At 34.7% G+C, this 24,815-nt stretch overlaps 1 protein-coding gene across 5 annotated transcripts in view; it reads left to right on the top strand.

Moving 5' to 3' along the window:
* Positions 1-24,815, top strand: part of LOC127859936 (uncharacterized) — a 155,372-nt gene that overhangs the window by 57,491 nt on the left and 73,066 nt on the right. The window contains exons 6-7 of one of the 5 annotated variants that reach the window (XM_052397568.1): positions 531-681; positions 1,282-1,375. The exons of the other annotated variants lie outside the window; for them this stretch is intronic. Coding sequence (XP_052253528.1) covers positions 531-681; positions 1,282-1,375 — 245 coding nt within the window. The remainder of the gene's footprint in view (positions 1-530; positions 682-1,281; positions 1,376-24,815) is intronic. 5 annotated transcript variants of the gene reach the window in all.

The raw sequence follows: 24,815 nt of genomic DNA on the forward strand, positions 1-24,815 counted from the left end.
ACGAAAAAAAAACAGAATATTTCTGAATTATTAAATCGTTTTGCGTGTGTTAAGCTTTGTAAGCGTATCAATTCCAAATTATGATTATTCATGAACGAAACAGTATCTTCAGTACAAGTCTACGCCATTAGCTATATATCGCATTCTGATTAATAATGTACGTTCAGTTTGTGAATCTGTGACAAAAAATGGAATATTGACATTTCTAAAGCTTTAAACACGTTCCTCAAATTGTAGTTTTTCTTTTATTCAACAGTCTCTTGCAACGTATAAACGTTTGTTTGAAACACCTACCAATACATATAATTTGATTTGCTTGCTTCAATGGTTAACACTGATCATTTCATGATGTACCGGTAGTAATAGAATCATTCCTTATTAATAATTGATTAATAAGGAAAGAGAGGTAACCTATGTGAAGCAACACTTGGTTAAAAACGGATGTAATTTAATCTTTTGGAAAAAACAACTGTATATTAAAGCCAAATAGTATGCATATTTAGGTTTCTTAATATTTGCTATGATTTCAGCTGTTGTTCGTGACTACATGCTTGAGAAGTCCAGAATCGTTTATCAGAGCGAGGGGGAAGGCATATTCCACATATTTTACGCAATGTTTGCAGGGTGTACCCCAACGCAAAGGGGGGATCTGTTTTTACCTTCAGATATTGACCAATACAGGTAAAGAAATGGTGGCCTAACTGCACATTTTAGTGAGGATAATATACTAAAAATGCTATATGTCATTCATAGCCAGATGGTATATTTTTAGAAAATGAATATTCATTATTCTCGTTAACACATTTTTGACGCATGAACATATTATAATTAACATATCAAAACCATACCATACCATACCACCATTTCACGTAAACCATTACATAAAAAAACATCACAGCGTACAAAGTGTTTAAAGGAATTTTCGGTAGACTTGTTTTGCGTAAACCTTAACGCATAGTGCCGTTGATATCTTTTCTCAATTAATGGGATTTTCAACTAACAATCATTGTATTTATAAACAATTCCTTGTTACTTTTCGGAAATAAACGTATTTGTACACAACAATATTTGTGTTGAAATAAATTATTATGCCAAGTATAACATGAATACATTTCATCAGTATGCATCTTGTTTTTATAAACTCGAATAAGCTGACACCTATCGAAATTATAGTAGGGACTGAGGCGCAGAGCAATCCCTTAGTTATCTTTAAAAAAAATGGCAACTGCTATTTGAGAACATGGCTTAAATAAGAACCCATGCGTTTTACAAAATTTGCAGGATACTGCGAAGCGATCCGTACCATGTTGACAGAACAGACAGTTACAAAAAGATGTTCTCCGAAACAATGAAAATATTGGAAAAAATCAACGTGGTAAGTTTAAGTTTACGCCAGCAGTCCATTTTAAGAGTCCGTTATTTTTCAAACAGAAACGAAGTACTATTGTTTAAATGTGACTGACGATATGCATTCATATAATTAAGACATTGACAACCAAATTATTGTGGCTGTGCAATCTGAGTATCCCTTTAGTATTATGTTTTATTCATTCCATCTGCATTGCACAAAACCGCTATTTAGGCAAACGACTCCACACATTTATTTAGCAAATACTATCAGCATTGTGCATTTTTTGTATATATGTTTTATTTGTTAAGGACAGTGAGGTTGTACTTACCATGCTAGCGGCAGTCATCAACATCAGTGAGATTGAATTCGAGGAGGACGACAAAGGCATTGCACAGATCAAAGATGCAGCACCATTCGCGCATGGTAAAACTGTAATACAATATATGTTAGTGGTTGGCCAAATATAATAATTTATGATAACGCATTTTGACTTACTTGCCTTGTTAAAAAAATGTCATTTCTTTTGTTTTTTATAACAAATAAAATATTGTTTGCATACAAATGAATCGATAATTAGACCCATTACTTCATAATTCAAGAAAATGTTCACATTTGAGATATAACCCTTATGTCTGGGCTAAGCGAATACAATACTCATATGTGTGACTCAGACATAAAAAACATAACATTGCATTGATATGATGTTAATATTTCTGGATTGTTTTTATTGTTCCAATATATAATTAACAAATGATTATATTTGCAGCTGCACGTTTACTTCAACTGGAGGAAATCGCCTTTGGAGAGGCACTCGTTGCCTCAAAGAGGAGGCTCCAAAACGGTGTGTAGCTAATTAAGATATTATAATTTTAAAACGATTCAATTATTAGCGCTATTTGAACATAGTATGAGCTTAAGCGAAAAGCCATTTCTGCCTTTGAAAGACTTTGATACTTTGGGGGACAACTTTTCAAAATGAGCGTATATATTGTATATGCACTAATTTAATTCAAATCAATATTTAACCACATACTAGTTATCGCTATGTTTCACTATAACAGAAGCTCCAGTGGCCGTGTACAAAACAGTTCAACAAGCTGAAGACGGGAGAGATGCCCTTGCTAAAATTCTCTATGAACGCATGTTTGGATGGCTGGTGCGCATGATCAACCAAAATCTACATCCTCATAGATTAGGGTAAGTGCGGTCTCCATAAGAAGATCGACAGTTTCCTCTGAAAAACAAAGTATTTCAAGCGAAATATTATCTTCACATGAATGTCAATAAATGACAGTTCAGTTTATTTGAAAACAATAACTACCGAATTAAAAAAAAACCACAAAAATGTATTAAGTCATCTATGCAAAGTTACAATTGATGCATTTAAGGGGTGTTGCGGCAGTTTATTTAACCGAGGATATATTTATAGCAACACCGATGATGCTATTATCACGACTCAATATTTTTGTTATCAGTATCATCAGAAATGACCGAGTTGGTTCATAATACAATTGTCAGTGGTTCGATTCCAGGCGGGGTTAACTTTTTTTTATACTTTTTTTCTTTCTTTAATTTCATACTTGTTTTATACTGGAGCTCTTTAGTCCTGTTGTTAACATTTATCAATTTGAAGCATTTAAACACAAACTTCAAAACATGCCGAAATCTGTGAACATGTAAGTTATTAATGATTAAGGCCGAGTTTGATACTGTATGGTATTATGTTTGTGATTAAATATTGTTTTTTATTAATTTCTTTTGGTAAGCTGTTGTGATCCCAGTTAAGATTGTAAACAATTTCTAATGTTTATGCATATTTCTGACAATCTATGTACCGGTACTTGGGTTTTGTCTTATTGCTGTTTTTTAATGAAATTTGACGTCTAGACCTAGGGATAATTAAAACAAAAAATCTCTGTTAAAAGTGCGGTGACCCCCTTTTTTTATTTTTGTTTCATGATAACAATACATAGATGAACATATTTGAGAAGTTTCGCAAAAAGTTATAAGATAGAACTTTTTTAAATTTCATTTTTGTGGTAAAAACAGTAAAAAAATGACGTTTTTTTGGGTGACATAAAAATTATAAAAATTAAATTTCTTAAAAGTTAACTTGTGTTCTCCATTTTTTGGTTGTTTGTGGTTTACTTAAATAGTATATGATATATATTAGCTTATATAATCTCTACATGTTTCCAATTTCATAGGTAATTAATCATTATTATGCAATTAGAGATTTTTCAGTTTTAATGAAAAAGTACATATTATATAATGGTGAATCAAATCCAAACAAAGCCGGTGACCCTATGTTTTTATTGCATTTTTCATTTAGTATTTGTATGTAGTACTTGAATAAAAATTTTGAGCAAAAGTTATTAGATGGAAAAAAATCATCAAAACTGCAGCAACACCCCTTAAATATTTATTGCATTACCGGTAGTTTCCCGAACATAATAACCTTTAGTAATTCTGTTGACTTATACATTTGTTTTGTTTTCAGACAGGGTATAAAAGCAAATATTGGTATCCTCGATATCGCTGGGTTTGAGAAGCTCAGGACCAACAGTTTCGAGCAGCTCTGCATCAACATTGTGAACGAGAAGTTGCAGAACTTTATGAACAAGCAGATCTTCACCATGGAGATGGAACTGTACGCGGCAGAAGGCGTTCAATTGGATGATGTCAAGTTTGAAAACAATGATCAACTTCTACGTTTGTTTGAAGAGGTGCGATGGCTGTTTCTTTGTTGCAAAGGAAAACGCTGGTTAATTTTCTTTGCGTCGTACTATTTTTTCATGTTGCTTGTTTTCGCGTAAATTTTGACATCCGGCTTTTGATAAGAAACGACAGGGATCGTGTATTCATTAACATTTTTATCAATATGTACTGTACTTGTAGAAGAAAGTGGGTCTCTTGGATATCTTAGACGAGGTATCCATCTTCAAGCAAGGCTCAGACCAAGATTTTGTCCTCCGTGTAAAACAACAATTCAAAGACAGCAAATACTTCGATTGTCGTGGAGCGGAGCGTATGTTTAGTATACAACACTTTGCAACCATGGTAAGAACTTATAATTTAAGCCATCAACAACAAAAATTTACAACAATATTATATAACCGTTGATGCTAAATAACACGTTATTTCTGAGTTTCAAAGGGCACATAAAAGTGAAGAATTGACTTAAATCAAAGTTTTTGAAAAAATGAAATTGTCGATGTATATTTAAAACTAACATAACACCACATTTTATTTAGTCGATAACATATCCACGGTGAATTTATTGATTAAAGGTTTATTTTATTGTGATGTTGCATTTAACAGGTTCCGTACGACACAACTGGCTTTCTTGAAAAGAATCGTGACAGGCTGAATCGCGAGTTGATGGAAGTCATGCAGTTCAGCGAGGACCCATTTCTTAGTGATCTTTTTACGGTGAAGAGAGGACCAACGGGGACGATTTCTGCGTAGGTTCATATACATATATATATATATGCATATGCATATATATATATATATATATATATATATATATATATATATATATATATATATATTTAAAGGATAAACAACACTTTAAATATGTCAAGCGATGATCGTTTTATCTTTTGACACGTTTCACGTATTTTTCGACTGTTTAAATCATGTATATCTTCATCTAGGAATGCCCATACAATCAGAAAATCGACTCGAGCAAAAGTCATGGGTGTTCCCGCAGGTCATTTGGTTGGAAGAACGGCGCTTTCGAAGGTATGCACATACTGTTTTATTGTAGAGGCCAAGAACTAAACCCAAACTGCCACCTAGCATTACATGAAAGCTCCGATGAATAACCCATTTCACACACAAACACACACACACACACACACACACACATATAATATATATATATATATATATATATATATATATATATATATATATATATATATATATATATATATATATATATATATATATATATATATATATATATATATGATCTTGCATGAGTGGTCGTTTTGTATTGAATTTATTAAACGAGTCATCTAAATAAAGATAAAAACAAGGCTTGCCGAGTTTTATCTTTATTTAGATGACGAGTTTAATAAATTCAATACAAAAATGACCACGAATCTAAAATTCTATTTATAACATGACCAACAATTTTTCTTCATATTTTATGCTGTTTTCACCGTTAATCCACATTGTAAAATAGTTTAACTGAAGAAATTCGCTCGAATAATGACGTCATTTCGTCACAAAAATGACGTCATTTCACAGTTATATAACTAGTGTAATAACACCCGTGTAATAAACAAAATTGAGCATTAGGTTATTTCACTCCTGAAACGTAAGTCATGCTATAAATATTATTTTTTAATGGTTCTGGCATATAATGTCTCGACTCCAAGCAGCACGGACCACCTGCGAACATGGCAAGCCCAAACTAACTGCAAATAACTAACTGCACAAATAAATTGTATATGAGTGCTAACTCCGGGTGACGGCCATCAGCACTCCCAAAAAATCTTATTTTCCCAAATAAATGTGCCAGATAAAAAGCGTCCATCCGGCACTGATTGCCTGTAAACTTCAAGCGACTGTCGACCAACCCGAGCTCTACAAACTGCCCCATAGATAGGAAGTGGAGTCGTGACCGACCTGTATCCGACGTTTGGTACTTGTACTTCTACACGGCAAACTGAAAAAAAACGCAACTCAAACCAGCAGAATATGTAATTTACTAAGGCCAATTCTAGTACCCTTTATGTTGGTAAAATTAATGTGGACAGGCAAATAAAACTTAAAGCTTGCATTGAAAATATTTACTTTATTTACACTTAGCCTGACCAAATTTTTTATTAAATAACGGACGCATTAAAGTGTGACAGAACAGATATTTTGAAATAACAAACTACATGGGTTGGGTGAGAGGAGAGAAAATTTACAACCATTTGCTTGTGTAAATAACTATGAGAAAGAAATCTATATTTTGTAAAATTCGCTACTTTAACGTACGGTTACAAAACACTAAACCAGCCCAGCAGTGTCCCAACATTAAATAGGTCTATTATTTAGAAACAGCCCGCATTATTGTAGAGGTTAAGAACTAAACCCAAACTGCCACCTAGCATTACATGGGCAAACCTATATGAAAACTCCGATGAATAACCCATTTCACATATAACATATAAACTCAACTAAAGTTTTACTATTTATTATAGAGATTATATGTCTCGACTCCAAGCAGCACGGGTCACCTGCGAACACGGCAAGCCCAAACTAACGGCAAATAACTAACTGCACAAATAAATTGTATATGAGTGCTTACTCCGGGCGACGGTCATCAGCACTCCCAACAAAATCATATTTTCCCAAATAAACGTGCCAGATAAAAAGCGTCCATTCAACAACGTTGACCCAGCGTCCCATATATGCCCTCACCTCGAAACCAGCTGGGCCAGAGATGATTGGTGGCCACTGCCAAAGAACTTTGGCTGCAGGGCGGATGGACGCATGCTTGGAGTCGGAAGCAGTAAACTGTAAACACAATGCAAAGATATGCAAACAAACTAGCAGCAATCTTTTTTTCAGACGTATTAGTTAGAAAAATATGCATCAATCTAACAGCAAATCACTATTTTTTGACTCAATAGCAAAACCAACATACATAATGGTTTGGATTTAAATTTGTAAGAAACTCCCAAATTCGTGCATCTAGAACTTCAGTAATGGGTCAGTTTATTATGCTTTATAAGTTTTTCAAGCCCTGCAGACATAAAAGAGAGAAAAAGATCTGTACCCAGAGTTGACAAGTGGACTTCGTCCATCTTAAACAATTGTTCATCAAATTTTCCAAAGTCACAGTTGGCCAAGTAATGCTCTCCACATACCAAAGCCCTAATTGAACCATAACTATTAAGGTGCTTTCTTGCCTTGTCCATAGCAACTTTATTATCAGAATATCTCCATTCGACATTGGAAGCACTGCAGACCATACAATTTTAACACTTGGAAATTGAGAAAGTATAGCTTTGAATAGCTCGTCAACCCATTTACGAAGGTCCACCAGTGACCGACGACCAAGATCATTACCGCCTAAATGTAACACAATATAGTCTGGAGTATTACCCACATTGGCAAGCGAAAGAAAAAATTTCTTTGATTCTGCGAGTGTTAACTCATCATGTACCCTTGCCACCAGATGATGTTGGGTTCAAGGCAGAGGTTGGCTCCTTTTTTTTTGATCGTAATCTTGCTGCTATGAAGGCTTTCTTGATTATTGATGAGCCCAGTATCCAGATGGTTTTTCCTAAATACAACTTGGTTTTTGTTAGTCACACTAATCTAACTATATATAACTTTTTAATGGGGGTTATTTATTAAGCTGGGCATTACAACAGGAACAGGACGAACATATGTTTGGTATGCATTGGAAGTCCATCTGCCTGCCTTTTTAATGATCTCAACTGAATTGCCTAGCTTGGAAGCTTAAGTTGCTGTTCTAAAATTCTAATGGAGTGGGATTTGTAAGACCCATAATTCAGACCCAAAGTAGAAACCGTTTTCTTAAGAATAGCAGAAAATTGGTAACGAGTAATTGATTGTTTGTTAAAGTGCAAAAACAAGGGGCCAGGCCCTTTAAGACGAACATGAAGAACTGGTTAAGACACTCAACTGGGCAAAATTCACAGTTTGACCTAGTTATTTTTAGCGTTACCCCTTTGCCTAACTGATCAGTTTTTGAATGCCGGATCAAAATGAACACCCCATTATGATCAAATTGTAAATGGCTAACACCGCTGCCTGTAAAATACTATCACCTTTTTTAGGATCAGCTATCTCGCCAACTCTTTGAAAACCGAAAAACGCTAGCATAAAAGCTGCAGTGCATAGTTTTGCTTCGTAGACACTGGAACACACAATATTAAGTTTGCTTACTTTCCCTTGCAGTAATGAGATGGTAATCGGTAGCCTATTATCGTGTGTTTGCTTATCTTTTTGCATTCCTTCCTTTTAAAACAATGAACTTTTTTGGTAGGGTCAACAACATCAAGCAACTTGCAATGAAAAGCTATAGCGCTTAAGTATGGTTTTGCTATGTTGTGGGATAGTTTCTGTAGGTAAAGCCATGCTACAAATGAACCACTTGTCTAGCTGTAGGCGGCCAGGCATCGGACAAGCCGTATTGCCTTTTAAACTCAGAGAATCTCTCTAACCCAATGATGTATGCCTGTCTTGTATTTGCAGAAAGGGAATTGTCTAGCAATCTTTTAGCCTCTTGTTGCAGATCATCAGTAAAAACTCCGGCGGGACTGATTCTGGGCTCGCTTGTGCTTCTGGTGCTAACTGTTGTAACCTGTGAAACTGTTTACGAGAAATTCCATCAGCAATGTAATTGGACTTTGATGAAATATGTACTGCTTTAAACACCACCGAGTATTTTATAACTAACAGCACAAATTTTCTTTAACAGAAACATCAAACGTTTCGACTTGGAAGACTGTTTGTTTATCATTTCTACCAAACCTAAATTATCAATATAAAACTTAATCTTCCTGTCCGGCAAAAAGACCCCCAGAGCCATATTGCCAACAAAACAGGGACCATCTCTAAAAATGTTATATCTGATAAAATAGGTTGGCCTTGCCATTGAACAGGCCATGGGCAACAGGCCAAATTACCTCCAAAATAACAACCACAGCCAAGAGTAGCACCACCTGCACTATTAGTGTAAAGATGAATTACAGGGTTATCTAACCATACTTTATTTGGAATATGTACAACGCCATTAAAAGCTTCAATAAATTGAATCCACATCAGGATGTTTTCCCTCATTTGAACATTAACCCTTATCTTATGATATGACTTTTAAAGCCACACATAGCATCATAAAATCGGCGCAAGAATGCCCTGCTTGCTCTTACTGCTTAACTACAAAAACTTAACTTCCCAGTCAAAGACTGCAATTCTTTTAACGTTAGTCTCTTTTTTCCTAGACAGTTGTGCAAAAGCTTCAATAGTTCTTCCACTTTTTTAGCAAGTACTCTAACAGTCATTTTCCCAGTATCTAATTCCAGGCCTAAAAATGTCAGTACTGTTGTTGGGCCGCCATACTTTTCCATCGCAACTGTAGCGACCATTTCGCTACATACTTCCTCGAAAGTAGAAACTAGCATGTTACAATTATTTGACTCAGCTGCACTTCAAAAGATAAAGTCGTCCAAACAATGATCTCAAGTTTGAATCCCAGTTTTGAAACTTACTAGCCAATGTACAAAAGTGGAGAATGATTCGAACAATGTCGGAGCAATAGGTAAACAAATTGGTAAGCATCTGCCAACATAATACTGGTTGTTGAAATGGAAACCCATCAAGTGAAAGTCCCCTTGGTAAATAGGCATTAAACGAAAAGCCGATTTAATATCTCTTTTGCCATCAGTGTGGAAGTACCTAAACTAACTAACATGTCAGCCACTTTGTCAAATGATGTGTATTTAACAGAAATGTCTTCCACACTAAAACCATCATTGACACTTGACCCATTGGGATACGACAGGTGTGTAATTAACCGCCAACCCCCGTCTGGCTTCTCTAAAATGCCTAATGGACTAACTTTTAAATTGGAAATTGGTGGGTCTTTGAAAGGACCTGAAATTCTACCTAAGGAAATCTCTTTGTCAAGTTTCTTTTGGACTTCTGAAAAATGCACTTTTGTTGAAACCAAATTATTCTTTAAAGAACCTAGAGGTTCAGCAATAGATAAATCCTAATCGATTTTAATTTAAGGCATACTTTTTTAACATTATGCTAACTGCTCACAAAAGTACGGAGTCCTCGAGTTGAGCTTTTATGATAAGCATTTTGTCATCATCGTGCGTCGTGATTTTCAATATTTTAACATCTTATCCTTAACCTCTGGTCAAATTTTCCTAAAATGATCATGATTGTTGCTTGTATAGTGCATTACAAAAACGTTCTGATTTTTTTCATAATGAAGACATTGGAACTTAACTACTTATTGAAAGCGAATATTTTACACGCTTTCTCTTAAATCACTTTGTATAACAAGAAATAACTTTGTTATGATACTAATGTGTCCATCTTGAATATTTATTTAAATGGGTCCATGCCTTTTGTACGCATAAGATTCAGTATCTGAAATAGTTATTTGATAGTTGAACAAGACAAAAAATCTCCTACCACAACAGAGCGAAATTTGATAAAACGTTGAAGAAATGAAAGAGTGGTCATCTTTTAAACTTTGATAAATAGTACCGACCCATTGCAAACTTTCAGCGAATATATACATTTTTATGTCATCATTTTATGTTCGCAATATTCACAAAACGAATGCATAAGAACAAGGAACATTAAATAGAAATAAATAGCTATCTTTTAACGGTACCATAATTTAAACGAGTAATTAATCATGTGATATTAATTGCTGGTATTATGATGTGAGAATAACTCAGGTTGTCATGATATCTGAAAATGAAAATGTTATTAAAATTTATTAATGCATCCAACGTTTTCTGTCGCAATGCATTAATCTTTCTTTCGAGAGACTCGATGCAAATGTACAGATCATATAGTTGAGTGACTACTTTTAATGTTTCCTTAGCATATAATATCATTAACTTACAACTTCATAACATTAAGTAAACTGAAACTGGACTCTTAGGTTTGAATATAATCTGCAGTTTAAGAGTGTATACTGAAACTGGACTCTTAGGTATGCATACAACATGCAGTTTAAAAGTGTATACTGAAACTGGACTCTAAGGTTTGCATACAATCTGCAGTTTCAGGGTTTATACTATGATCTAATAACTATGACTAGGTTCAGCTGAAGCGCACTCCTGAAGGTAAGGCGCTGGCTGTGGACATTGGTAAAAGCCTCATGACGAAGTTTGGGACCGTAAAACCACCGGATGCAAAACGCCATGCACCGACACCCCCGGACCAAACTCTGGTGGCGTTTTTCAAGGTAAAACTGATTGTGTTATACCATGGTTATATCGCAATGTGTTCGTTGGGAAATTATTGTTCAGTTTTGTAAATGTCGATATGCGCAAATCAGTTACGATCATACCACATTTGAACATGGATTATAATGGATTCAATTGATACTTATCGCAGAATTTTTATTTGAAGGACTACATAAGACCTTACTTAAAATAAAAAAATAAGTTTATTTCTTAACAAATTTATCTAAATAATGCAATATATAAATATGTGCATGCTCAAATTTCTATTTAACGTGTCCACACATTTGGTATTTTCAGAAATCGTTGCTCGAGTTGTTAGACAAACTGCAGTCGGGCGATCCATTTTTTGTCAGGTACGACGCCATGAAATCTTGCACAAAGACTTTTCAAAATATTTAATTATACCCCGATAAAAAAATATAGAAGTGACTTTATCAGTAACTTTTCAAAAATATTTTGAAAAAAACATCGGCATATGAAACCGTTAACTAATTTATCGAGTTATTATTTGCATTACTGGTCAAGAAACGATTGCATCTTCTGCATATATTTTATGGAATATATTTTTTCTTCTGAAGGTGTATTAAAGCCAACAACGCACACCGTCCAAACATGTTTGAAGACCAGGTTGTAAGCGAGCAGCTCAAATATAATGGCCTGGCCGAGGTCGCCAAAATACGCAAGAAAGGATACCCAGTGCGAATATCGTACACAGACTTTGTGCGCAGGTATCTGATCCTTAAACAAATTTCGTGCCAGGATAACCACATTATCAGTAGGCTACTGAGGATATATATTCAAATAGCTCTGTTCCGTAACAATGTCTACATGTCTATTTGACTTCATGCCCTTCGGTCCGTCCGTCCGTCCGTCCTTCCGTTAGAAAACTTGCCTGGGCTGCAACGTCAACATGATATTAAGGATTTTAAAATCTAAGTTACCAAATTAGACGGTGTGTCATGCAATAACGACTTTGCTTTCTTCAATGTCAAGATTAAATGTTAAGGTCAATGAAGAAAATATTTGTATTGTTGAAATACGGCTTGTCTGGCCAAAACATTGACAAATCATTCGAGGTTGTTTTTTTAAACTTGTCACAAATTATCCATTTTATCGGTCGGTTTGTCGCGCACAAGAGCAATGTGGCTACCGTCAATCGTTGAAGTCAAAGATAAAAATACACTAACTTTTGGTCAATGTTATACTTAGAGGTGAAAGTCTGATTATTACAGATTGCTTATAGCTATAACGGTTATTCAATGATAACTAAACAATGTCTGATACAGATTTTTAATGCCTATTTTCTGTATTAAATATATATGCCGCTTGAACTGTTGCAGGTACAGGATTGTCGCTCCTTTGCGCAATCTAACGAAGGACTCCATGTTTTATGCAAAAACAATTTTAGAAGAGACGCCTTTGAGGTTTCGGAAAAAATACAGGCTTGGAAAAACAAAGGTACGACGCTTTCTTTGTCATTCAAATTTTCTCTTTTTTGTTGGGGGGGGGATACTGTCTCTAATATTGATAACCTCTACACATGCATGAGCCGTTAAAACAAGAATATTTAACGTTCTAAAAATGGTGAACAATATTCCTTTTTTTGAGCAATGTCTTTTGTATTTCAATTGTTTGTCTTTCCGTTGGGCATTAATACAGTAAACGAACAATACTTGCATGTTGTATGTAGTTCACGTTTAAAAACATAAGAGTTACGGGCATGCAGATGATATGATTTAAAATTCAATATTGTAAGCAAAGTGGAACACAACATTCAAACGCGCAAATATTGCATTTAGTATAATATAAAGTATATAGTATCATATATAAAATATAAAGTATAATAAAAAAGTTAACTTAAAATTAGTTACAGATTTAAATTAAATGGTAACTGACGTAATGTTACTGATGTTTTGTTACAAGGTGTTTATGACATCCGAAGTTGAAGACTTTCTCGAAGTCTTTATCAACATAAGACAACGAAATGCGGCAAAGAAGGTAGCAAAGTGCGTGCGTAAAGGAGTACAAATACTTAAACAAAAGCGTATAGCTGAAGAAATACGCAAAGCTGAAGAAAAACGTAAAAATGAAGAAAAACGTAAGAGGGATGAAGAAGAACGCAAAAGACAAGAAGAGGAGCGCAAATGGAAAGAAGTGAACAAACATAAACGAGAGGAAATAAACTTAGAAAGCGACAGCGAAGAAAGTTATGATCAACCAAAATCGGAGACAGAAAGCATACCAGAAGATGGATACGGGAACTTTCATCCAGATCGTTTACGTGATACAAAAATGCTCATGCGTGTAAGTGTATAGAAACTCTATACCAAATGCTATATTTTAATATAATTAACCATTTTAGCGGCTTTTATTGATCAGTTTTAAATAAAACAAGGCAATGCGATGACATGTATGGAAATATACACTATCAACGGTTATTTACCTTAATTTATTGATTTTGTTGTTCTAAACTGATATTCTATTTGTCTAAAATGTTAAACATTATTATGTAAATTTGTCTTAACGTGTATTCGACTTTGAAAAGCAAATGGTCGACAAAAAAGCATGTAATATTTTGACTACTTATGAAGCTAAAAGTTCACAACTTATTTCATTGAAATGCTTATTCCGCTATTTGCACATACAACAAGATGTGTTTGTGAAACACTATGTCACCCCAATAAATTTGACCTTTGACCTTAAAGGATGACCTTGATCGTTACCTTTCAGCACTCAAAATGTGCAACTCCATGAGATACACATGCATGCCAAATATCAAGTTGCTATCTTCAATATTGCAAAAGTTAAGGCAAATGTTCAAGTTTGTTGCAAACAAACAAACAAACAAACCAACAAACAGACAGGGCAAAAATAATATGTACCCCCCACCCCCAGTATAGACTGTTGGACATAAAGACTTATAATTACAACACTTAAAGTGTTTGTACGCATCAGCTGAAAGTATCACTTATTTTAAGTTTTAAGGACATTAACTGACACTATTGAAGTTTTCACAGTTCCTTATTCGCCTACACCGAACATGCAAACCGTTATTAAAGGGTGCATGTAACTCTTTATGTTATTATAGGAATATGAGTTTGACGTCCGCCTGTCGTGTGTGTTCGTCAGTTTGTTCAAACGTCTGTCTCTATGTTCGTCTGTCAGTCCGTGTGTCCTCAAAATTGTGTTAGATATTCCGCGTTAAGTACTCATGAAACTTTGATGAAACGCTTTCTACTTATAAACAGCAATGCGAGGATTATGCACAACAATGTTATAACATATTAAAAATATATTTTAAAGGCCAGGTCGCTGTAAAGAAAATAAGAACAAAACGTAAAACTGTAGCATTTCATTAAAAAATATCATTGGCACTATGATTTACATTGCAGCCAGGTGTAAGCAGTTCTACTTCTGATTCAAACAGAACGTCTGATTCACAATCAAGCCATGGAAGAGGACCACCGACACCACCAGGGGTAATCAATAACAGATATGCTTATTACAACGTGATATGATTAATTTTTTATGATGCGTTGCTGAGTACTATTTGGATAAATAGTCAGCGATACCTCTTACATTTTTTTAAAATTCCGCAATGAATAATTAGAACAACACAATCGTGTTTGCTTTTTTGTTGTTGCAAAATTTTCCCTATTGACCTTTTGCTCGTTTTGGAGAAATTCTCTTAAACTGCCTTCAAGATTCAATGTCATTCTTATATAGTATTGACTAAATGAAACAATCCAGGCAATGCATCCTTACTTTAGTATATGCGCGACCCCAAATTTCTGAGTGATGAAGTGATTTTGTTTGGTTTAAGGAACATGATAAATGAACTGCAGGCACTGAAGCAGTAATTATTTAAGGAATGAGTATTGACGTCTTGTAATTTTAATGCATGTAAAATGTTTAAACTCAATTGACATCTTTGCATTGGTTAGATTCTGTACAATTCTTTCAATTTGTTATAATACTAATGAATGCATATATATTACAGCCTGCTGCGCCCGATCCTCCAGAAGACGGACCTAAGCAGCAGTATGACTTAATTTATGCGCTATTTTTTGTACAACTCGTACATAATAAACACTGTTCGTTTTTTGTAGAAAAACTTCGTTGTTATAACCGCTTTATATACTAATAAGTTGAGATGTAAATATGTTTAATTACAATTTTGATAACTATTTATAACTTTTGATGCTACATTTTTAATGTTTATAACTCCGAAATAAAACCCTTGGGTTTTAACATAGTTTTCTGGCTCACACATAACAATTTACTTTTCATTATAATAATTCGTTGTTCCTGACCAATGCTAATAACGAAATGTTAATGTTGTAAGCTTCTGGGACCTTCCACAAATCATATCAAGAGACCGCAAAGTACGTGACGTTGACGAGGATCGCGGTTTGCAGGTCATCAAAGCAGTTGCCTACATCCTGTTTTTCGCGATCCTACTGTGGTGTGCCGTGGCACAGAAGCTGAGTCTGATGACACTGGTCGCCTACCAGTACAACAGAACTGCCAACGCCACGGACTCGCAAGCAGAGGTATAGGGCTTTCATTAAGGAATATGTTGAAACATTTAAATTATGTAAGTGTCGATGACACGATTTGTATATTTGCATTACAGCATTATCATGTAAGTGCAGATATACATGAGCTGTATTTACTATGACAAAAACTGATTTGATTTTATGTAGTCATGGGTCATAATAATCTCGAGGTTCCAATGCTGACATAAGTTACGCATCAAATACAAATTTGCAGGAATCTTTCACAGTTGCATTCATATTTACTACTTGAGAACGGTTTTGCATTATCAAAATAGCCCAGAACACAAATGGACTAAGAACTTACAACGCGATTTAAAAAAAGATACTACGATATATAGCGCTATTTTTGCTTTGTTTCACAGGAACGAAAAATAATTGCGGCTGGAAAGCACTTACTCCTTGCGGTTGCTATCATGATTCCGTACTGCCTGACGTTCCTGACCAGCCTATTTAAATGGATGTTTGGGTCCTTCCCATTTCCTGGATTTCAAGCAATTTTGTTTGTAAGGCCCTTGAAATGCGTGTTTTCTTGTGAAGAAAATAGACATGTATTATACAATCGCGTGTAAAATGTATTCTTATTGAGTAGATAAATCCTTTTTATTTTCTTGTGAAAAATATTTATCACAAATATCTCAACGATATTATACGATGTCATCCAAAGTATATTCCGATGTGATAGTTAATTCTGAGACACTTAATCTCATTTCAGTGTATTATGATGGAGACAATTCATTCACTTGGTCTTTGTGCCTTAGTGTTTATCATCCTACCGGATATGGACATCGTTCGCGGGATTTGGCTGCTGAATGGAGTAGCTGTGCTGCCGTCCATATTGTATCCGGTCACTGCATCAGAACCCAGATCAAACAGGAAAGGATGCCTCAGACGCATAGTATTGTTTTCTCTAAGCGTTTTAGCGGCTATCGTGCAAGTGGCGTTTATTCCACTTGTGATCCTGTTTGATAACTTTGTTAAAGAAAGCACGATTGACAGCAATGCACAGACAATAGTGATCTTCATTATCGCCATGATTTTTGTGTCATTTTCGTGGTGGGAAAATTTCACTGACGACCGTTTTTGTGGGCGAACCAATGATAACAGCTTTATTAAAACCACATTTCTGAAACTGAAATTCAACTTACAAGAATCAAGACCCGTGATAAGTTTCTTTACAAGTTTATGGAAAATCGGCATCACTTGCTTGTTGACCTGGCTTACCAAACAGTATAAACCTTTTTCTGATTCTCAGAACTATGGAGATCATCAAATAGATAACGTTTCAGTGGCCGATGCATTAAGAAAACTTGGAGATATGCCACTTAAAGACAACGCTGCTATTCTTACATTGACACTGACAACTTTCGTGGGTTACTACTTAGCGTATACAACCTGTAAATTGAAGATTCAGAAGCTTTCTTTTAGCTTTCCCCTGATCATTTCAACACCTGTGGCAGTGGTTATTGCTACGTTGGATTGTAGACCTTCATTTAATCTTTTAATTCCATTCACCAGTGAACTACGGAATGAGTGTGAACAACATGATGAGGTAAAAGAATGGGTGGGCGTGTACATAGCCGGAGTCATGGCATTAGCCTCGTTGTACTGGTTGTGTAGACACATTTTCTCTCCAAACATAGAAAGACTGGCTAGAACAGAGAGGTTTGTGTAGAATTACTAGCTTTGTTACTTTCCCAAAAATCAAAGGCATACATAAAATATAATTATGAAATGCATTATGTATTTCGTCGCACATGATCCGCCTATGCAGTGAATGCTACATACTATTGATTTTAATTTATCTTTTATCGTATATCTTATTATTTAAGTATATTTTACTTAAATGTTACTCTAGTATGCGACTTTTTTATAATTAAACATTATCTCAAAAACTGTATGTTCACACAATTCGTTTCAGGTTGTTTATGAACCCGTTTTACTGCAGCGTTTTGTTTGAACAACACTTGATCCTGAACCGCCGCCGTCACAACCGTCGAGTCAAGAAGGAAATCGACCCCGATAAAGAATTCTACAGGTATGTAGACGTTTGTCTGTTGTAGCAGAAAAATCAAGTACATGTTGTTTTTAGGTATACATAACTAAAACAAAACGTTGGAAAATATGTTTTGAAAAAAGTTAATTTAATTTAAAAAACTTCCCTTTAAATGTCTTCCATAATATCAGTTATACGATCATATTTATCTCAACCATAGAAAAATGTTTCTCAAGAACATGCGAACAATTCAGTTGAGTTGAAAACGATAGCCATAATAGTATTATACTGATCATAACATACACATTTTCGATGATAAAATAATGGTAAAACTAAAAAAAAAAACTGCTTTAGTGAAGCTGTATATGTAGGGACCCATGTCTCAAAGAAATAACAGGGTTTAAAAGGAACGCTTGAAAATGTTTTATCCGTTTCGTATTATCGGAAATGCACATACCAAACTCAAACCCAGTTATAAGGATAATCCCGGTACTGCTTAAACTTTTGTTGAATGTAAAGAGAATAAAATAATTTATTCTGTTTCGATTACAACTGGTAAATATGATTAATGAACGGAGTTTCTACGTTCTACGTGAATACATGTGGGCTTACTGACAACATATTTGGTGCTTATACTAAAATCATTTCCTGACAATATGTCTGGAAAATAATTACTCCTATATACATTGGATTCAAGAATTGCAAAAATTATGTTTCGGTCCAAAAAAATAATAGTGCGTTTATATGTGCGTTTTATTGTTGATTCAGTGTTCATGTCATCGGATAAGACAACAATAACACCGATTAGAAGAATTTAAATGCTTTATCGTGCACTAATAAACATCTCGCTCGATATTATTTAAGGCGATAAACGTATCTGCGGAGACTATGTAGCATTGCTTGCAAAGTATATATAGTTGTATAATATATAGAGGTAATTATAATTATATAATAGGGTATAGTAAATCATAAATGTTGTCAGAGAGGCCTAATTAACGTTTTTGATTGCAGCTTGTCGGAATACAATTTTAAAGTGAATATCGAAGGGGATGAAGAGGAAGATAAAGACAGCAAACAAGACAGCGAAGAAGACGAGACGGACATATACGCTGATGGTTACAGAAATCGGAAGTTCCGTGATATTCCGATGATTTACGCATGCGCAACCATGTGGCACGAGACAAAGGTCGAAATGATTCAACTGATGAAATCAATATTCAGGTATATATATAGTATGCACAATAGCATAATGGTATTCAAATGTAATTTCAGCACAATTAAGACTTATTCAGCGCAAAGTTGACAACTATGGATGAGACACAATGACACAATTACCTTGACAGATTTACGCATTCGCGAATAGGCGATCTGTATGTCTATACTAAGCGCTTTTCTTTTGTGTGCATAGAATGGACCGAGATCAGAACATTCGGAAAAATGCAGAAATATTAACAGGAAAGGAAGACAAAGATTTCTATGAGTTTGAGGGTATGTAGATTTAGATATATTTAATCTTATATACTAATATTTTGATCAATAATCGGACGCAACTCTTGGAGACTGTACGAATTCATTGTTTTGCATAAATAAAGCCAAATTTAACATTTTTGCCACAGAACAATCTGCTTTTGTAGATATAATTACTTCAAAGTATCATAGAACATTGTTAAATACTTACAGCACATATCTTCTTTGACGACTGTATGGATTTGGACGACGATGAAGAGCTGGTACCGAATTCGTTTGTACGAGAATTACTCTCGGTGTTAGACGAGTCTGTCAGGTAAGTAAACATACTTATTATTGAACAATTGTTTTGTTCAAATGCTGAATACATTAGAACTTGTGAAACGAAAGACCAATGCTTCATAAAAACATATAAATTACAATAATTTATCACACAAATATTCACCTACAATACAAAAGTTAAAACACATATAGTCGTATTTTGATTTACACATTCAATTATTACTAACTCTATTGTAACTTGTTTATAAAGTACGCGTTTAAATATGTTTTACATCTAGTTATGCTAAACAAATGTTTCAAGTATTAATTTATCTTGTTTTCATTTATTGCAGCTCTGTTTATGCCAAATCCATGAAACTGATGCAGCCGTTCATTGTACCAACACCGTACGGAGGGCAGATAGTTTACCGGATGCCAGGAGAGAACTTCTTGTTCATACATCTGAAAGACAAGACTAAAATAAGACACAAGAAACGTTGGTCTCAGGTATAAATGAGCGCTGTTGTTTAAGATAAGTCGTTTCGAAATATAAAAAAAAGAAAATATAAACAAGGTTAATCAATTTCAACTCACGATTTATCCGATAAATTCATATGTCCACAAGTGGGGCCGCCGATGGAGAAAATAGTATTTATTTTCTTTGATTACGAGTGAAAAAAAAATTAAAATGTACCGTACACCAACGCATTTGTATTAAATACTTTTTCTACCGTTTAATTATATTTTAATGACTTGAACTTGATAATTTCCTTTCAAGTAAGACTTTATGGCGTTAACAAGTCTTTTTACACTAAAACAATTAAAAGTATCGATAATTTCACTATTAATGGCACTTATTGAAATTGTCATGTATTGCTTTTAAATAACTGATATGTCACATAAATTACCGAAAAGCATTACATTAATGTCACTAAACGAATTTTGATTGTAGGCAAAATAATATCGCCACACTTTTATCCAATTTATAATAAAAGTTTAATCTTGTGGTAAACTGCTGTCAGCATTTTACCATTTCAAAAAACAAACATTACAGCGCATATTGTCAAGGTTTGACTTTGTTGTATAACGGTTAATTGACTTGGTTTAAAGGTACAGGTAAAATAACCCGTACGCAAATCCCACATTTTGTATTCGATTTTTAAATAAATTTACGTACAAAATTGTATTCAAGAGCTCCAGCGCATAATGGCACGGTTTCATGATTGTGCTATTTTCAGGCAATTTTTGTCCTTCGTAAAATGTATATATTAAAGCTTTTGCGCGCAGCTCATCCGATGTTATGCGTGCGACATTCGTAACTTTTATAAATTAATTATCTTAGAGTGCTACAGTATAAAGGTTTTACGATTGCTTTATTTTTTGGGAGTTCTGGTCTTTTGTTCAAAATTACATATTAAAATTTCTGTGAGCAACTAAGGCAATCGCAAGTTCTTCCTCAACCCTTTCGACTGCAATGCATTCGTCGCTGGCGAAACACTGTTATGGACAGCTTCTGGTCTCATAATGCATTTTTTAAACATATACATACATGATACTAATAGATAAACTAGAATATCTTTATAATGCAATTTTTTACAAATCAATGAAACACAAACGATGTTTAATCGATGTTTCTGGTCCGTTGCTTATAAAGTTGTTCACTACAATGTGTACAATAACCTCCTATTACTTAAACGTTTGTATAAATAATACATAACACATCGTATTTTCATTTTTTTTAACTCACATGTTGGTTAAATTTGTACGTAATTAAGTTTCCATCTTACTGCAAACGATCAATAAAAAATTATATTGAAAGTAGCGTGTATAATTTCGCTAGCGAGTTTTCTTGTCTTCCAACAGAGTGGGACATATTTTCCATTTAAACAAATATTTCCCTTTTTAAAATGCATTAGCTCTTGACAATAACTGGATCTACAACAGTCGAAAACAGCTTTTGATGATTGACCTTTCTTCGTGTGAGATGAGTTGCATCTGCTATATTCGCCGTTACCTTTTAACAATTACTGTAGGGAGCTTTTCACTGCTTCGTGCTGATGAAACGCCATATATATATTGTATGTTGTATTCATTTGCAGGTAATGTATATGTATTACTTGCTGGGATACAGAATAGTACGGTATTGTCAAGAAACCGTAACCGAAGCGTTAAAACATGGCCGAATAAACGAACTTTTAGGATGGGAAGATGGCGAGACTGTGCATGGCGGTCAATATGGGCGAAGCCATATTTTCCACGCATTTGATGAACAAACTCTGAGAAAGGTATTATCGTCATTGTTTTAACATGTATTTTACGTTATGAACGTTATACGTAATGCGTTAAATTCGAGTATGTTCATTTAACCCATAACACATTAAATATTGCAGGCAAGCAACACTTTTGTGTTGGCTTTAGACGGCGACGTCGACTTCTCACCGGGAGCAGTGAAACTTCTGGTAGATCGGATGAAGAAGAGTGAAAAAGTCGGTGCTGCTTGTGGCCGAATTCACCCGATAGGAACAGGTATGTGCCAGTAACATATGTATGTTTAATGTAATGTAGACAGCAAAAAACACTACATTACGATACCCTTTTAACAATTAAGCATAAGGTATTTGTCCGTTTTGAACATGAATCGTCTTTATCAAGACAATTATTGGTTGACAAGGTATAATACAATTTTGTGATTTTTCTATATATAATTCTTAAGGCCCAGTAGTGTGGTTTCAAAAGTTTGAATACGCCATCGCCCACTGGCTACAAAAGGCAACTGAGCACGTTCTAGGATGTGTTTTGTGCAGCCCCGGTTGTTTCTCGCTGTTCAGAGGTTCTGCTCTCATGGACGACAACATAATGAAGAAGTACACGATCTTGCCCACAGAGGCAAGCAATCACTTAATGTACGACCAAGGTAAGTAATGGATAAAACAAATGAGGCAAAATATGACTGTATTGAATTTTTTATGGTTATTTTTAGTTATTTTTTTTATTTCAAATACAAGAACATATGTATATATTTATACACCTATTTTTTTCTCCTTATCCGAAAAAAGGTGAAGATCGATGGCTTTGTACACTTCTCTTGCAACAAGGATACAGAGTAGACTATGCAGCTGGCTCAGACGCCTTCACTTACGCTCCAGAGGGTTTTGCAGAGTTTTTCAATCAGCGCCGAAGATGGATGCCTTCTACAGTATTCAACATTATAGACCTCTTGGCCGATTACCAGAACACTGTTTTCGTAAACCCAAACATCAGCATGCTATACATTTTCTACCAGGCGTCACTGTTGTTGTCAACAATCATAGGCCCAGCTACTGTTCTTATGATGATCGCTGGGGCAAACCTTGTAGTTTTCAAAACTAATTTGATAGAATCGTACATTATCGCCATGGTACCCGCTTTATTCTACTTTGTTGTCTGCTTCTACGTTAAACCAAAACTTCAAATACAATTTGCCCAAATATTAACAGGCCTGTATGCCTTTGTGATGATGATTGTTCTTGTTGCAACAATTGTGACCGCAGCAAAAGAATCACCGTTTCACCCTAGCGTGATATTTATTGCCATGCTTGTGATTGCGTTTTCCTTCGCAGCTCTTCTACACCCAAAAGAATGGACAAATGTAATTTACGGAGCTTTATATTTTATTCTGATTCCAACCGGGTTTTTACTCCTTATTTTTTATTCAATGGCTAATTTGCATGTAGTATCTTGGGGAACCAGAGAGGTGCCAAAAAAGAAAAGCAAAGAGGAAATGGAATCTGAAAAGAAAGCACTTGAAGAAAAAAAGAGAAAGAAAAAAGAACAAGGCTTTTTTGGGAGATTTATGCCCGCCTTTCCGACAAAGGAACTAAAAGACCTGATAAGTAAGATAACAGAGACCAAGAAGGAGGAACCAGTGTCCACCAGCGAAACTGTCGCGCTTCTTAAAGATCTGAATGAATCTATGAAAACAATGATTAAAATACAGATAGACGCGAAAAATAATGTACCGCTTACAAATGAACAGATCGATAATGCTTTGCAAAAGGTCACCATTCGGGCACAAGAAGAATCTGATCCATCACCGACAAAAGGCATTTTAAAAGATCCTCTAAAGCCGACGCAACAACTGTCAGTTTCAATATCAAAGCAGGAGCCAGAAATTATAACAGAGGATGGCTCAGTTAAACCAAAGAGAAATGACTTGGTTAATCCCAAATGGGCCGAAATACCAGAACTGCAGCATGGTAAAAAGATGCCGATGGTGAAGGAAGAATTGAACTTCTGGACTGCGTTTATCGAAAAGTATTAATATTGTTCATCCATTTAATTTGACTGGTATCTTTTAAATCATTTAAGAAACTGATAAGAGAGCTTTTTAATTTTCAAGTTTCAATAACCAGTTTTATTTAATCTAATCGCGTAAGACGATGAACGCAGTCCGCGTTTATCAAAAAGTATAAATATTGTTCACCCATTTAATTTGACATGTATCTGTTCAATCCTTTAAGAAACTGATAAGAAAATTTAATTTTCAAATTACAATAACCAGTTGTATTTAAAGTAATCGCGAAGGACGATGAATGCTAGCTTCTAAGTTGGTTTGCTTTCTTCATTCAAATTGAAAAATATACGGTTATATTAATAGCAAATAAACGGGCAATATAATTAATAAACAATTTTAGTGATCCAACAAACATTAATACTTGTAAACTACATGAAATGAAAACATTCTGTCATATTGAGAGTGCTTCGTAAAATGTAACCAAACTTGTTTCTATTTATTCTAATTGTATTTCAGATACCTTTACCCGTTAGACTTTTCGGCTGAAAAGAAGAAGAACGACCAGAAGGCGCTATTAGAACTAAGGACAAACATATGCGTTGGCATGGCCATTGTTAATCTTCTTTGGATCGCAATCAACTTCATGTTCCAGTACACCAAGCCAACTCCGATAAACATCAACTTTACAGTATGTAATATCAAACAAACAATAGTATTAACATAACATATAATCATTTTATGTACACTGCATATCAATTTATTAGAAAGCTTAAGGACCGTATCTAGAATGGCTTGGTATGGTTTGTGAAATTACCTCCTGAATTCAAGTTTTGATAAATTTGTATAATCCAAGTATATGTTAACACATCGTCGTGTACTTTTATTCAAGAGTTCAAGTTCTTCTGAAGACAATATTGAGAATGAGCTGACATCTGAAACC

The sequence above is a fragment of the Dreissena polymorpha genome, chromosome 15 (assembly GCF_020536995.1).
Source record: "Dreissena polymorpha isolate Duluth1 chromosome 15, UMN_Dpol_1.0, whole genome shotgun sequence".
In the NCBI taxonomy this organism is placed as follows: domain Eukaryota; kingdom Metazoa; phylum Mollusca; class Bivalvia; order Myida; family Dreissenidae; genus Dreissena; species Dreissena polymorpha.